General features: G+C 40.5%; 2 protein-coding genes across 2 annotated transcripts in view; one reads left to right on the top strand and one right to left on the bottom strand.

Moving 5' to 3' along the window:
• The window catches only part of LOC140950277 (cell adhesion molecule DSCAM-like), a 265,680-nt gene that overhangs the window by 133,985 nt on the left and 114,082 nt on the right, over positions 1-17,613 (top strand). The window lies entirely within an intron of this gene.
• LOC140950301 (protein amalgam-like) overlaps positions 1-17,613 on the bottom strand; it is a 70,626-nt gene that overhangs the window by 29,976 nt on the left and 23,037 nt on the right. Inside the window, exons 2-4 of the mRNA XM_073399528.1 lie at positions 15,820-16,179; positions 12,412-12,699; positions 11,120-11,383 (exon numbers count right to left, since the gene is read on the bottom strand). Coding sequence (XP_073255629.1) covers positions 11,120-11,383; positions 12,412-12,699; positions 15,820-16,179 — 912 coding nt within the window. The remainder of the gene's footprint in view (positions 1-11,119; positions 11,384-12,411; positions 12,700-15,819; positions 16,180-17,613) is intronic.

The following is a 17,613-nucleotide window of genomic DNA, read 5'->3' on the forward strand; positions in this document are numbered from 1 at the left end:
TCCGAATGATATCTGATGTTCTTTGCAAAGTTTCGGAACCGTCGCGTTAAGGGACTTGTCAGAAATTAGCAGGGGGGGAGGGGGGGTGGGAATTTTAAATTTGGGTTCGGAAATTAGGTGACCCATCCCTGCAATGGGAGTGAAATTTGCTAACCCTCCCCTTGAGCTTGGTCTAAAATATCATGACCCTCCCCACCTTACAGAATTGAAAGAAAAATGTTCCAGGCTCTTTAAGGTGCAGGATTCCAAGCCAACAAGACAAACAAATGAACAAGAAAAAAAAGGAAACAAAAGCAAAATAAAAGCAAAGCAAAGAAAGCTAGGGCAAAAAGAATGGAAGCAAACTGCAAAGGAGTTATTGAAACCATATTACACCTCAGCAAGAATCGCGTGATATTACAGAAGCTATTGGCCCATTATTTCTTCATTATGAAGGAAAAAGTGGGTTCCTCAAAACACAAAGGCCATATATCTTTGAGAAGGGTTGTTCACCAATGAATCACAGGACATTATCAAGCAATATCTACGCTTCAACTTAAATGAAAATCATGATGATGATGAAAGTGATTGTATCAATGCGAAGCTAATAAAATAAGATAAAATAAACAAAATAAAATGCTGATGACATAAATGATGATGATCAAGATGCTCACAGCAGCATTGATGGTGATGCTGAAGACAGGGATGAAAAGGATAGCCAAAACTATAATAACATTAACAACAACATTATTCGTTATTGCAATAAGCCTCTATAGCATTTTTATAAATGAAAAGTAGATGTTTGTTAAATACTTCACAGTTTATATCCATAATATTCCGTTGCTCTTTTTTTTTTTACGAAATAAAGAAATTTTGTTTTTCTTCTGTGAGTGAACCTCTACATGATCACGGGCATATATTTGCATGACCCTCCCCCTTTTAACGGCCCATTTTTCATGACCCCTCCCTTTTCTGAGTCTCAAAAAGTTGTGACCCTCCCTCTGTTTCCACCCCCCCTCCCCCCAGCTAATTTCTGACAAGTCCCTAACAACGAAAAAGTTATGACGAAAAGTTCGTCATAACTCAATGCGCCTGTATTAATGATGGAGCCACCTTAAAAACTCACTCCACATGGAGATTACGATTTATTAGATTGCGTTGTTTTTAGAGTGCGTGATGTTTAAATTATGAAAGTGAGGCTGTAAATGTCAAGACGAGGCTGAAAGTTACTCCTGCACACCTTTTCGATGTGAGCAGTTTTTCGGTAAAACACGTTTAGTTAACCCAGTGATTACCTAAACTATGTACAGTTAATCATGTTTAGTTGGTGTGAATGGGGAGGGATGTTCGGGACAAATCTAATTTAAAAATCGGACATGAAAATTATCCAAAAACTCTTTGGTTTTTTTGATAGGGACCTGAGCACTGGTCACGTGACTTCTTTTTCCATGTGACTAGTGTGTTGATCTGTGATAGTTGTTGCGTTGTTTGTATGGTAGAGAGAGCACAGGACTTGTAAGTATTTGGTTCGTTTTTCAGTTCTATTTTGTTCTCTACCTACATGTTTTGTATTTCGTTTTAGTTTTCACCGTTTGAGTCGAAGAAATCTGTGCTTATCCCCAACATCAGTGAAAAAAGTTCTATTGGAATTGCATGTTTTCAAGTGTGATCGATGGATGCTTCGAATAGATTGAACGTTGGCTTCGACAGTGGTCGTGGTATAAGTTTGGATTACGCTGGATCTGGAATGGATCGTGGATTGCCCGATTTTTCGATTCAGTTACCTGCGGTTTCAACTCGGAGCGATATTTCTTTACCTTCTTGTGTTTCTACGAATGTTTTTTCACAGCCATTGAGCGCTTCGAGGGAAGGCGATGGCTATCATTTTCGTCCCAGGCCCCCGCCGACTACTCGCGTTGAATTTTTGGAATCGGATCGGAAAAGGGACTCACGGGACCAGAGGAGTACGGCAATGCAGTGGTCAAATATTAGCAAGGAAATCGACAGTTTATTGAAAGAAATTCAGTCTGAAATTCATGTAACACTGAATCCAGAGGAAGCTAAGAAATCTGTTGACTTGCTCTTGGAAAAATAGGACAGGCTCGAGGGACTTCATGGGAGGTACCTTGCAGGAATTAACGAGAGAAAACGCTTAGAACATGTACAAGAACGTTATTCTACTCTGAAACGTGAAGTGGACGATATTATCAATGAGTGTGAGGGTTTGTTTAGAAGACCAGACCCCCGGCATGACGAACTTGGAATGGACCGCGGACTACCAGTCTGGGATCCGAAACAAGATGACAATAAGTCAGTGCACAGCGTTGCTACTCATGTTACCAAACATTCTGAGGCATCATCAGTTTCCTCACAGAAGAAATCACTAAAGAGGGCACTGGTGTCTAAAATGAAACTAGACTTAGCAAGAGCTAGGGCAAAGGAAGATGCAGAAGCAGCAAGAGTGGCTCATGAATATAAGCAAAGGATGGAACTTAGGCGCCTTGAAGAGGAAGCAACATTGGCTGAGCTTGAATGGAAAATTGAAATGGATAACTTGACTGAAAGTAAACTCCGCCCTGTTGTGCCTAGTGCCTTGAACACTTCTACGTTTATTGTTAACAAGCAATCACACTCCACCCCAGTTACGTCTGAGTATGTTTCTAGAGATGGGTTTAACAGTCAACCGAGTGCCGTGTATGTGATATCCAGTGGAACACCTCAATCAACGGAGCCAAAGTATCCAGCAGTTTCAAGACCGTCAGACACTATGTTGAGCCACAATGAATCGTCTGTGAAGGGATTAAACACCACCACTCCCTCTGCGGGGATTAACTCGACCCAGTCCTCTGAACGTGTTAACTTCGGGAGGTCGCAGACCGTCTCCAGCATGGACCAGGCTCCCCGTGATCATGTTGCCACAATGTGGAAAGCACAATATCTTAGCGGAATAAAGCCGACACAGTTCAGTGGTAATCCAGCCGAGTTCCCCTTTTTTCGTGAACAAGTTCGTACGCACCTCGAAAGCGACCTGCTCACTGATGCCCAGCAAGTGGAGTATCTGCCTAAATTCGTGGCGGGAGAAGCGTTAGAGGTTGTGAAGCGTAATAGAGGTTGTACGTTTAACGAGATTATGAAAACGTTGGAGGAACGTTTTGGCCAAGCGGTGAGAGTGACGCAAGCATGTGTGGAAGAGCTCGCATCTGGCCCCAAGTTGGCGTACGGCGACAATACTGGTCTTCTCAATTTCTCTGAGAACTTAAATGCAGCCACCAGGATCCTCAAGGGAGACGTTGAACGCGAGGCGAGCGTAGCGACGAACCTCAGGCGCATCGTGAACCGTTTACCTAACGACTTAATCCTAAAGTGGCAAACCGTGAACTACGAGCTCGTGAAGTCCGGAAGATCCGCTCGATTAAAGGACGTCGCTGATTTTGTGCACAAACAAGCGCCTATCAGAAATGACCCGGTGTTCGGCTCGCAGACATTTAAGCGGGAAAACAAGAATACCAAACTTCCTCCAAAGCTTCCAGTAAAGAACACCACAATCAGTACTACCGGCGTTGATCATAAAACTCCTGCTTCTGAGAACACTGAACACTGCGGAATTTGCAAATCAAGTAAGCGTCACAAACTCCAAGAATGCCCTATTATCAAACAGTGCAAACACGTGGCAGTGCGAAGACAGTATGCGGCATCCTGTAGATTTTGTTTTAATTGTGGTCTTGAAACGCCCGGACACGGTTCTGGCTCCTGTCCGGACCCACCAGCATGTTCAGTATGTTCCGGTCGACACATTCCTCTTCTGCACTCTGAAAGTAATTATGGTGGTCGTCGCTTCATCCCACGGAATAATAGAGAGTCTAGTGATAAGTCTGACAAGCCATTGGCGACGTCTAAATCCCCAAACAGCGAAAGGGGAAATGTCACTCCAGCCGCGAGCGGAGACAAGTCTGACAAGTATGACAAGTCTGTGGGAAAGGTGCCAATATCGTCCGCTGCCGTTGCGACTGTGCAAGCGAAAGTGCTGTTGAACGTTATACCTGTTGTTATATCTGCTGAGAATGGTAACACTGTATCCACTTACGCCTTCTTAGACAGTGGCTGCACTGACACCCTCATTGAACAAGATTTAGTTGATCACCTTGGTATTCAAGGAACACCCGTGAAAATCGGAATTAACACGATTTCAAGTAGTGACAATGTGGTAGAGTCGAAACGTGTGTCCTTTACCTTGACTTCGGTGGATACTTCCGGGGAGAGTATTGACGTGTCGGAGGCCTATGTCCTGCCTAACCTCAACCAGTCGCGCTGTACTCTTCCGGAGCAGATTGACACTATTGAGTACCCGCACTTACGTGATGTAGAGTTCCCGGAGGTTGACATCAAGAGAGTCTCTATACTTGTTGGAAACAATATTCCCTATGCACATTTACAGAAGGAAGTTAGAGTCCCTGAAGATAAGAAGAAAGGGCTCTATGGCTGTCGTTATCCCTTGGGCTGGTGCGTTTGTGGTCCTTATGGTGCCAATTGTCGTCAAGGGGTTTCAGCAAACTTTGTCTCGATTGACCCTGAACCGCGTTCTCTCATTGAAAAATTTTGGAATCTGGAGGATTACGGGACACTGAAATCAAATGAGAAACCCCTCTCGGTGGAAGACAAAATAGCCTTGAAGATAATTGAGACCACCACCCGCTGCGTGGACGGTCGGTACGAAGTCGGTATGCTGTGGAAGGAGAAAGAACGCCAGTTTCCGAATAATGTAGCCATGGCCAAGCACCGTCTAGAGTGCCTGAGACGCCGTCTTACGAAACCTGGCAACGAAGAAATGGCCGTTAAGTACCGCGAAGTTATGGATAGTAAAATCAGCAGTGGGTTCGCTCGCAAGTTGTCAGAAGAAGAGTTAAACAAAGAGTCTAAAACACATTGGTATCTTCCGCATCACCCTGTAACCAGTCCTACCAAACCAGGCAAGGTGCGCATTGCGTTCGATGCAGCAGCTGAATGCGAGGGGACTTCGCTTAATAAGAACTTGCTGACTGGACCAGATGTAGCCAACAACTTGGTTGGTGTTCTCCTACGTTTCCGCCAGGGGAAAATAGCGTTCGCTGCCGACATCGAAAAGATGTTTCATCAGATACGTGTGCGTGAGGAAGACCAGGATTCCTTGAGGTTCCTGTGGTGGACAAATGGATATGATAATCCCCCTGATACATACGTCATGCAAGTGCATATTTTCGGAGCGGCTTCCTCCCCCTGTATTGCAAACTCAACTTTGCGCCGTGTGGCCGACGACAATGCCGAAGAGTACACCTCTAGTGTTATTACAGCTGTGAAAGGAAATTTCTATGTTGACGATGCTCTTCCCTCTGAGAATGATGAACAGTGCGCAATTCGCCTAGCCCATGACATGGTAGAACTGCTCGCTCGAGGCGGATTTAACTTGACCAAGTTTACGTCGAACTCCAAGAGACTACTAAGTGCTGTCCCAAATGATAAGCGATCTAAGCCAGATCTAAACCTTGACCTGGACGAGCTACCTATAGAGCGTGCACTCGGAGTACGTTGGTCTGTTGGAGATGATACGTTGGGGTTCGAAATAAGAAGCCTAGTTCGCCCTGAAACAAAGCGCGGTATACTCTCCACTGTTTGTTCATTGTTTGATCCTCTGGGTTTCGCAGCACCAGTGGCTTTGTCTGCACGACGCCTGATTTAAGACCTATGGAAGGCTAACATAGGATGGGATGAGCCCCTGAGCGAAGAATTTCTGTCTAAGTGGAGAGCATGGAACACTGAGTTACCCTTGTTGTCCGAGTTGTCCATCCCTCGGTCCTATTTCCTGTCGGACGGTGACCCGCGTCAATGCAAGTTACAGCTTCATGTGTTTTCAGATGCGTCAGAGATTGGTTATGGCGCATCACCATATCTGCCAAGCGAGTACCCCGATGGACGAGTTCATTGCGCCTTCATTATTGGTAAGGCCAGAAATGCACCTGTGAAATTTGTTAGTATTCCAAGACTGGAATTGCAAGCAGCTGTACTCGCAACCCGGATGTTTAAGATGTTGCGAGAGGAACTTGAACTGAACATTTCCAGGACGTATCTTTGGACTGATAGTGAAATAGTGCTGCACTATCTGAGAAACGAGAAACGAAGACTTCAGACCTTTGTAGCTAACAGAGTGGAAGAAATAACGGAGCACACACTTGTAGAGGATTGGCATCATGTGCCAGGATCCTTAAACCCGGCAGACTATGTGTCGCGAGGAATGAGCCCGTCTTCGCTAACTGCTGACCATAGGTGGCTTCGTGGACCTGACTTCTTGTGGGAGCCGGAAACTTGTTGGTCCACAGACAAGTGCTAATTCGTACCCGATGAAGGTCTGGAGTTAAAGAAGGAAGCTCTCGTGCACTCCGTCCAACTTTCCCCTAATCCGTCCGTGACGAAGAAGGAAGATACAAGGCCTACGGCCGTCGAAAGCTGTGAAGAACCGCCCCTCCGAGTGTTATTAACTATCTGTTCAGATTGGTCCCGCCTCAGGCGCAGAATGGCCTGGCTCCTGCGTTTTGTACAATTTGTTAAGGACAAACAGAACTCCAAAACTGGACGTCTCAGTGTTGACGATTTTGACGCGGCAACTGCAGCAATTGTGAGGATTGTCCAAGGATTGGCGTATGCACAGGAGATTAAAGATTTGAAGTCCAACGGTGCGGTCAAGCCGTCAAGCAAGGTTGCGTCACTGAATCCCAAACTTGACGAAGGCGGAATCCTGAGAGTTAATGGCCGTGGTCAGCTCAAGCCGACCTCCTGTACACTCGGCCAACAAATGATTTTTCCCAGAGACCATCCGGTCGCCAAGTTGGTTGTACGTCACGTTCACCACCTTATTGGTCACTTGGGACGGGAACATGTTATTGCAAAGTTGCGGGAAGATTTGTGGATCCCTCAAGTGCGTGTATTGGTTAGATGGGTCCTTAATCGATGCCTTACCTGCAAGAAACTTAACGCCAAACCTATGACCCAGCAGATGGCACCCTTACCCAAATGTCGACTTACAGCCTATGAGCCACCGTTTTCGTTCACTGGTATGGACCTCTTTGGCCCGATTCATGTGAAACATGGCCGAGGGACCGCGAAACGGTGGTGTTGCTTGTTTACCAGTTTGACCACCCGTAGCGTGCATCTTGAAGTGGTTAACTCTATGGATACTGATGAGTTCATCATGTGTTTAAGGCGTTTTATAAATCGAAGGGGAGACGTGAAAGAGTTACGATGTGACAACGGTTCTAACTTCGTTGGGTCCGAACGAGAATTGAAGAAGAGTCTCCAGGAATGGAACCAAGGGCAGATAGAGAGAGAGCTGATACAACGAGGCTTTAAATGGATATTTCAACCCCCGACTGCATCAAGTATGTCTGGCGTGTGGGAACGTATGGTTCGAAGTGCAAAGACAGTCTTAAAGTCCATTTTGGGGGCGCAAACTGTGACAGATGTGGTTCTACGAACACTCGTTACTGAGGTTGAGCGTATCCTTAACGGAAGAGCCCTCACAGCGAACTCGGACGATCCGAACGATCTCGAACCGCTAACACCGGCCCACCTATTGATGCAGAGGAAGATCATCTGTTTGCCTCCTGGAGTCTTTGAGAAGACTGACATTTACAGAAAGAAGTGGAGGCAGGTTCAGTTTTTGGCTAATTTGTTTTGGGAAAGGTGGTTGAAGGAGTACATCCCAACCCTCCAACAACGAGGTAAATGGCGAAGAGTGCTGCCTAATATCAAACCCGACGCCTTGGTTCTTCTTGTTAACGACAACACCCCTAGAGGGCATTGGAATCTCGGCAGAGTGTTGGAGACGTACCCGGGTGCAGATGGTCTAGTACGGACTGTGAAAGTCAAGACCAAGGATGCTGTCTATGTTCGTCCTATACAGAAGTTGTGCTTGCTTGAGAACGATGTGAAAGAAGTAGATGCGGTGTAGATGCTGAGTTTAACTGTTGGGACGTTCTACGCGATCGCCCCAAGGCGGCCGGGATGTTCGGGACAAATCTAATTTAAAAATCGGACATGAAAATTATCCGAAAACTGTTAGGTTTTTTTGATAGGGACCTGACCACTGGTCACGTGACTTCTTTTTCCATGTGACTAGTGTGTTGATCTGTGATAGTTGTTGCGTTGTTTGTATGGTAGAGAGAGCACAGAACTTGTAAGTATTTGGTTCGTTTTTCAGTTCTATTTTGCTCTCTACCTACATGTTTTGTATTTTCGTTTTAGTTTTCACCGTTTGAGTCGAAGAAATCTGTGCTTATCCCCAACAAGGGGTGTAAGTTCATAGTACTTGGATTGGCGACAATGGTAGGAAATAGAGGTGCAGGAACCTGGGCCTCTTCCCTGTCTATGCACTATTTGGACCAAAGGTCTTTTTAGTAACACTGACATTGTTACCAAAGGAATGTGTCTAACGTTTATCTGCATACCTTTTGTGTTTCAACCATGATTACACTTTATGTGTTTTTTCATTAGTTTGCTTGTAAATTTTTGCAATTTTTGGGGTAAGCTTGAGCCCTCACACTATTACACCAACCCTTGTAGAACCAGACATATGAAAAGCCTATGCTCATGCTATTTATTTACTATGTTTCAGCTATGTTATGTTCACTACTGCCTATGTAATTAACTATGTGACATACAACATAGCAAAGTCCAAAGTATGAAAAATCCACGTTGAATTTATGTTAAGGCTATTTGAAAAGTACGTAGCTGTGCAAGTACTATTCAAAATCTTTTCATAGTCTTGACATAGCTATGTATTTACTATGCAATAGAAAGTTCTGCTTTTCCTTACGATTTGCATCCTATGTATTCACTATGCAACAAGACCATCAAAGCAAAATAGCTTTTACATAGCATCTGGTAGCCTCCCACGCAGGAGTTTTTAAGGGGAGCTCGTTTTTCATGAGGGGTGAAAGACGACCTCCCCTAGAAACGCCTGTGTGGGAGGCTAAGCATCTTGGTGTTCACTTCTATTTCCAACAAGTCTCTTAGCTTTTACATAGGGCTATGTATATTCTATGCTACGTGAATGAAACATATTTGCAGTCTATGCCTTACTACGTGACATTTTAATTTACCTTCATCCTGAGATAAAGGTTACATAGCTTTTACATAAACGTATTTCTTCCCACCTCACTTATATGAGAAATAATGTAGTCTATGCGTTTCCTATGTGATAATTCTATCATAGCATTTAAAATTCTAGGCATGAGGATGGTACAGGTTAAATAGCGCTTACACAAACTAAACAGCTTGAAAATCATAATACAAAAAATTTTCTTTGTGCATGCAGATAAATCCTTAGTGACAACATTTTCGTCAAGCAGTCGTTGCATCCATCATTCTTGACTTAACTTTCCATTCTAGCTTTTCCCTAGTGTGTCTTCACTTGAAATGATACCTCCATGCATAGATGTCTCCTGAATGAAACCGGTTAAAACTGCGAAGCCGAAACGCTGCAGTCCTCGGTGTTTGTCCGCCATGTTGTTGTTTCCACTAGTTCCCAGGGAAGCCCGTGAGTTCAACACATGCGCATTTTGCGTGTTATCATCACGTAGGCATTTTAAACCAATGAAAAGGTGTGAAAAGTGTCTGTATCCACGCGGGCGCTTTCAAACAAGATAAAGAGGTCGAACTGTCAAGCGTGCGTTTAAAAGAAGACACTTCTTTTAATTTTAATTTAAGACTTTTTCTTGCCAGGTTCAACAGTAAGTACTCCTAACGTCGGTAAGTGATGCTTCTCTTAATTTAAGTCTCGATTTGCTTGTGTTGTCTCCCGTTTCTGCGCATCCGAACAAGTTGGATCGGTCACCAAATCGATCACACATTAAATACTCATTCATTTCATGCAGTTTTAGCAATCAGGTTGTTTTTGTGTTTACATACCCTACAATTTCCATTTTCTGTTTTCAGATACTTAATCGTTGCATTCCCAAGCAAACTGTATCGTACTGAAGACCACAACATCAGCCAAGAGTCAACATAATAAGCAAATTAACCAAACTTTAACTTAAGGTTTCGACTATGAAACCGCTTCCAATCGTGAAAATGTATTCTGTATTTTGTGTGTTAGTGTCTGTTGTATTATTTTGCAAAACTTTTTCAATTTTTCTTTTCAAAACCTCTTTCTTACCAATGCAAAACGTATTCTATGTCATATGTTTATAATAGTTTTCCTCTTCTGGTGATTATTACAAGCGTATTTTAAACCTACATTTGCTCAAGCAAATCGAAACCTACACACATGAAAGAATATGTCAATTCTATGTCAATTCTAGGCAGTGTATGTCATATGTTTTACCTAATCCAATAAGTTTAAAATCCTATTTCAAGCCTATGTAAAAGTAATTTGCTCAGTGTTTTCCCTATTTTAAAGCTACGCAAAATTTATATGTGAACTTTAAGTAAAGGCTCTACTTATCATGCTTTCTCTATTCCTGGGTTATCTAAATTCTAAGAAAACCCTAGCCTATTCAAAAGCTACTTAATCAATTGTTCCCTGTTCCATTTTGCTATGTGAACTCTATTTCAGTCCTATGTGAAGGCTGTTTTATTTTCTAGGATTGTTCTGTAAGATTGACTATGAGGTCTAAAATCTCTTTCCAAAAGCTAAGTAAGTAGGTTATGTGGAACTGTCATTTCGTCCTTTGTTCCTACTTTCAAAAACTGCATAGCTTTTAAGTACAGGGTTCTTAAAAGGACTTTCAAGGCCTTGAACTTATATTTCAAAATTCAAGGACTTTGAAGGATTTTCAAGCTGCGTGCAAATCAAGTAAGTAGGTTCCGTTTGACTAGCGAAAACGTAGCATTTTCGAAACAAAACAAATAGAAACAATATAGGATCTGGTTAAAGCACTGTATGGCTCATTGACATAGGTTTTACATAGCTTTGTGACATAGCCTTTGCATAGGTTCTACATAGTGTCTGATTCTACAAGGGAAGGATCCTGTTTTACTCAGGGGAGGTTACATGTACACATGTTCAGCTGACAATGATTTTAAGCAGGAACCCTTTACAGCAAACACCAAATGCCATAGTGTCCTCTCAAAAGAGACTAAGGCAATACTGTTATTTCTTTTATTTACTTACCAATTTCATCTCTGACACTGATAGCGGATGGAATGGAAGATTTTCCATCAGTTGCTGTACAAGTATAGTTTCCAAAGTCTTCTTCTGTCACTTTAGATATGAAATACAAGGGGTTCTCACTCTTCTGCAACTGAATCCCATTCCTTTCCCAGGTAATAGTAGGTTTTGGATAACCACTGACTGGGCAACAAAGTTTCAGTTCATTCCTACCAACTCTTACATTGTATGGCAAGTTTGGGCAAGACTCGTATGATACAGACATATCTAAACATTAAAATAACATAAAAATCAATTACATAAAAACCTCATAACCAACTAATAGGGGATGGTCATTAAATAAATTTAAATTTTTGGATAAGTAATTTGTTATAAGAAACACAAAACCATGCTGTTCTGGTGATACAATGTCAATACGAGAATTACAATTAAACACTGACATGTACACTGTATTAGATGAGAGTTTTGAGATATCCTGAATATTAATCAAGTTGCCAAGACCTTGATTATATAAGGTAGCACTAAACCTGAATGCAATAATTGTTTTATTATACATTGTTTTGAAAAAAAAAAATGACAAACACACTGCTGCATGGTACAAACATTCTGTACTTTGGTCCGTGGTAATAAAGTTTATTGCATGCACAACCTTCAGAATACTCAGTTAACTAAAGGCAGAACTCTGGTTTCCAAAATTAACTCAAGGCTCTTAGGAAATGAAAAGGGAGATAGTGAGTACAATGTAAATAATAGATTTAAATAGGACCTGAGGACTTACAGTCATGCCAGGTCTAGCATACTGTCCAAGTTTCCACTAATGAATATGATTTTTGAATTTTGAATCTGTTAATAGTTGTAGATTTGAATATCATTCTGTGCACTCAAGAGTGTATAATATACAGCTAATTGACCAATTTCTGCGTTCTCAGTTAAATTTTGAATTTGATATGAATGTCTTCAAAGAACTTTTATCCAGTTTAAAAAGATTTTCCAACTTGACCGAACACTAAGAAGTTGTCAGTAGCCCACACTACTTGCTATGCACCAGGAATGCAGATTTAAATTTGTTGCCAGGCGTGGAAACGGCTAACAGATTTATTTTTCAATTAATGCGCAGTTAACTTGACCTGGGGTGACTACAATTTCTAGAATAGGGTGGCATAAATGCATTAGGGATATTCTTTCTGGAGAGCTTCGTAAGTCTGTACAGCCTGTATAGCTCCTATCACTGTTGTTTCTACTGCAAAAATCAACCACATTGTACTCTTTAATCTGAGAATAAAAACTGAATATACCTTGAAGTACTTGTAAATAACCGCTGGCTTCATTTAGCTCATTGATAGTGGCATTACAGATATAATACCCTTTATCAACAGCAGAGACATTTGCGATAATGAGCTCAGAGAATCCAGTGCCAGATGAAGAGATGGTATAATGAGCATCACCGACAATCTTCTCAGTCTTTCCACCCTTCATTATCAACCAAGAGAACCTTTGACTTGGAACATTCACAGCATTACAAGTAAAGGTTGCGGAGTCACCAATGGCAGAAAATATATTCTTGACACTGAGAGAAGCTGGTCCTAATTTTCGAAAATAAAAACAGTTGAAATCAGTACTAAAAATTTTTCTTTAATTGCCCACTCAAGGAAGTCGACGTGGTTTTGCCAACTTTTGAGCCACTTTTTTTCACAAAACACCTATTTAAAGGTAAAAATTACTAAGCACACATAAATAATTTTATATGAATATTGGAAGAAGGACATTTAGCTGAGAGGCAGAACAGCTGATCCTATACTGCCTTTTTTGGTACATTGATCCCTTATAGAAGTTAAGTATACTTAATATGTACTTCTCAGAAAGAAAGTACATTAGAGATATACGTCATTTGTACTTCAAGAAGAAAATTGTAAATAAAGTATATTTGGCAAATGTACTTCATTTATTCTTCAAATATTAAATTTTACTTTAAGTATAATATCCCTTTAAAGACACAATCTGAGAATATATTAGAAGTAAGTCATCTTGCCATCACTTCAAAGCAAAAGTACAGTGAAAGTATGCTAAAAGTATACTTTGACCTGAAAATACAATTTCAGTGTTCTTATGTTGAGGACATAATTGAGATTATGTAAACATTACTTCAGAGTGCTGAAGCACATAAAAATGATAATAGTAATAATAATAATAATAATAATAACAATAATAATAATAATAATAATAATAACAGAGTGTGGAGGATGAAAGCTACACCAATTCTGGTAGTGATACGGGCCCTGGGACTAATAAAGAGAGGGTTTGAAAAAGATATACAACAGATCCCGTGTAACATCAAAATACATGAACTACAGAAGATAACACTACTTGGAACATCTCACATCCTAAGAAAAACATTCTCCATCAAATAGACTTCTACCTCATTCTAACCCAAGGCCCAAGGAATGGGCTCGGCTATTATGTTGTATTATGGTATTACAATAAAGAAAATGATGATTCTGGAGCAAAATATGGGATAACAACAAGACCCAAAATGACGCTGCCCACTGGATCCGATACTGTAGTTCCATTTTTTTTTTTTAATGCCTATATTCGGTTTATTATTTATCCGACCGGCAGGATTTTACTTAGGCCCAGGACCGCGCGGTTGTTAACATGTGAAAAGGTGTTTGCCGTGTTTGTGCTAAGTTTCAGGGTGTATTTGTTTCTGCATTTAGTAATCAGTTTTCATCGTACTAGCCGGACGTCTTCACATGTGTTTGTAAGTTTCCTTTATTAGCGCTTGCTGTATTTTGTCGGTTTTAAGTGTTAGTGTAAGTTTTTCAATTTATTTCTGTAATTTTCATGCATTTTGTATTCCATCTAGAGACCATGTTTAAAGTGAAGTTGGTTATTGTACTTGAGTTTGACTAGTAGTATCTCCACGTAGGTACAAATTGAAGGTTGTGGTTTTTGGCAGCTACATTAGTTTAAACACGTACCAGTGTCTCCATGGAATATGAAGCAAATGCAGTTAGCGACGAAATGGTTGGTCTGCATGGTGAAGAAGCCAGACATGTGCAAGAATGTACCTAACAGAAAAGAACTAGAGCTGGTTTTAAGTCAGTGCTTACAAGGAAGAGGAATGAAATCTCTGAATTGGTTGGTGCTGACGTTGATTGCGTAAAGAACAAAGTATTTGAGCTTAATCAAGCATTTGAAAAAATCAAGGGAGCTCATGAGTTGTACATCAAGAGTCCTGCTGATGTCGGTAGTATTAAGGAAGCTTACGAATATTTTCATGCCGAGTATCACGCTGTTAGTTGTTTGAAAGAAAAGGTAGCTGGTTGGATTGTTGGTGTTGAGTGTGCAAATGCAAATTCGCCTGGTTCTGATGTTTTATCTGAAGATTCAATCAGTCAGGCAGGTATAGGTGGTAGATCTGTGGACAGTACTAGCAAAAGCAAGTTCTGTGAGACAAAGATATGTTGAAGAATCAGCCAAAAGAAGAGCCTTGGAGGCAAAGTTGAAGTTGTTTGAGGAGCAACAAGCTTTAGCAGAAAGGGAGTCTTCTGAGGAGCGTGCACAGTTTGTGAGAAGCAAGACTCTGCTTCAACTGAAACCGTACCATAGAGTGCAAGATTGCAGAAAGAAAGGAGCTTGCAAGGACTGTGGTAGAAAACATTCTTCTAAACTCATTAATACTTCATGAGTGTAATAGCCAATAAAAAATGGCTACATTCGTCACATGCAAATATGCCTGAGGGGCTCCAAACAATGACTGATTCTGTCCGACTCCGTCCACTGTTGTGAAAAGTTTTGATCAACATGTTGATGTTTTGATTTGTGTTTTGATAAACATAAGCGCGCCTTCTCATTGGTTGAAAAGTGTCGCGTGACCGGTTGGCCCTGTCCTTAAACTTAGGGATATTCCAGACTGATTTTATTACACGATTATCTGCCAAGGAATGTTTCTCTGTCAATTTCTCTAGAACTGAAAAAATGAAAAAATCTTTCACTAGAATTGGTGTGTCTATTTTGAATTCTATTCCACATTCTTTTAAAACTCTCAACTTATAAAATTTTTGTAGAAAAATTAAATCACTACTCCTTAATAGTCCCTAGATAATGAAGATAATTATTTGGATGTTACTCATTTGATAGAATACTTAAAGAAGTTAACCTGATATGTTGTATATGGTCACAAATCCTTATGCTTAAAATACTTGAAAACAAGTTTCTAAAGTAAACCATGGATATCCATGAGTAGTAAACAAGTTTTTTAACGTGACAACTTGGCCACGCCATTTCTTGCACAATTTCCTGCCAAGAAAAATGCAGGTTGCACAAATACATTGTATGATTTATAACATACTCCTCCCACCGACGGGCTGACACCTGATTCCCTTCCATCATCCCCCAAAGAGTGTCGCAACCAAATTTTCTTGGAAGGACAGTTCACCAAATTTTCTTACCCATGGTGCTCTGCTGGCATGCACTTTGCGCACACAAGAGCTCAGCTAAACGTAATTGAAATAGTTAAAACATCCCTTGGCTGCTTGTGGCAGCTCAAACTACATGTAAGTTCATGTTTAGAGGTGGTAGTCTCACTCAATGTGTGTTTCTGTGTCTTCTTAGAATACACTGTAACTTAAACATTTGCAGTCTACTTTACACTGTATAAAATCATACAACCTAAAAACACAAAACATTAAAAAAAACTGTACCTGTAACAACTAGTTCGACAGGGCTACTTGGATCCTGGCCAAACTTTTGATCAAGAGTGCAAATATATGTGGTAGAATCTTCATAAGTGATGTTTTTTATCACAAGAGTAGCTCGTCCAATCTTCTCCACTCTCCCTTCATACATTTGTGGTATGTTGGTGCTGATGTTAACATTGCCTTTGGGGTCCTCAAATAGAAGTGAAGAAATAATAGAAGTGGATTTATTTTGTGCGCTCCAAATAATAAAGTTTAACTCGGCTTCCCTATCTTGCACTTCATAGTCCCATTTCATGGTTGCAATGCTGTCTTTCATAAAATACAGTGTGCTATTTGGCTTTTCTGTAAAACTAACAGCACCGTCTGTAAGTCAGAAAAAAGAAAAAGAAATAACAAAATTAATATATAGGTGTTGCACTTTTTTGCGGTGCTTTTATTTTTTTGTAGTGAAATTTACCAGGTTAATACAAGGCTGCTGCCTAAGAAAATTGTTGGGAGCACTTCAGGCTCCTAAAATAAAATGTTAGGAGCCCACGCTACATTTCTAGGAGCCCATTAAAAAAAAAATCAGTACAGGCGTTTATTGACATGTCAAACAACTGGTATACAGTACTAATCTGTAGATTGGTAAGCGTCAAATTTATCATTTATCTCACTCAAGGGCGCGAATAGTAGCATAGTTGAAATAGACCATTGAAAGTCAAATCAGCACCTCGCAGTTCACCTAGAGAAAAGGTGGAAACTGCATCGACACTCTCTTGTCAACATAAAAACAACAGCTACTTAGATAAATCTAAACCCTAAGCAGTTCACCTTTTTGCTATGGACTTCATCAAAGCTCTTGACTCTATGAAACATGAAATTCTGGCTAATAAATTAAAAAACCTCCCATTGAATCCATATAATATTTATTATCAACTGGTACTTGAACTTTTTAAAGAATAGAACACAAAGGGAATGTTTCAACAACTTTGAGTGTGATGATCCGCCAATTATTAATGCTCCTGTACTATGAAGGAGGGCGACTACTCTGATCAGTTAGTGTCACAGCTTTTAGATTGGACGAAAGCAAATGGAATGTCTTGCAATCCAAGCAAAATTACTGTAAATAGTTGACAATCAAAAAGAATTGAACCGCGATCTCTATTCATCTATTGGGAGAATACCTAGCTGTAAAGAAGTAGAGATTTTAAGTGTCACGTCCTTCCAACGTGACAGCAAATTTTCAGCGCATTAAAGCTAACAAATCCCCACAAATCCTTAGAATGCTGCGCAAAGAGGTTTATATACAATATGTCACTAATTTAACACGATAGTTCAACAATAGTTCTGCCTAATATTAATAATTGTTATTTTTTATCTGTCTAAGGTGCATCGGATTCTGATCTTACACCAGTGCAATGTTTCTCGGAAATATGCTGTTTTAAAAGGAAAAACAGGTCTAAGATTGCAAAATTTTTAGAAAAGTTTCCAACTGGACAGGACATCCACTTTTATCTATAATGCCACACGTCAAACCATCTAGCTACCATCTTAGGAAGGAAACTTGTCATAAAACTAAAATTAATACTATACCTTATAAAAAACTCTTTTATTAACTGTTTAGATGTTAAATACGAAAGAATTAGCTTTGTAGTATACTAGATTTTAATTCTCACTATTTACCTTTTCATGCTTTTTATGTAGATGTTAAATTATTAATTAATGACACTTACTTGCAGGCCCTGTACGTATTTCAGGCTACACTGACATTCATAATTATTAATCGTAAATAGCTCACGTGATTTTTTCTTTTAT

This window comes from Porites lutea, chromosome 10 (assembly GCF_958299795.1).
Source record: "Porites lutea chromosome 10, jaPorLute2.1, whole genome shotgun sequence".
Lineage (NCBI taxonomy): Eukaryota > Metazoa > Cnidaria > Anthozoa > Scleractinia > Poritidae > Porites > Porites lutea.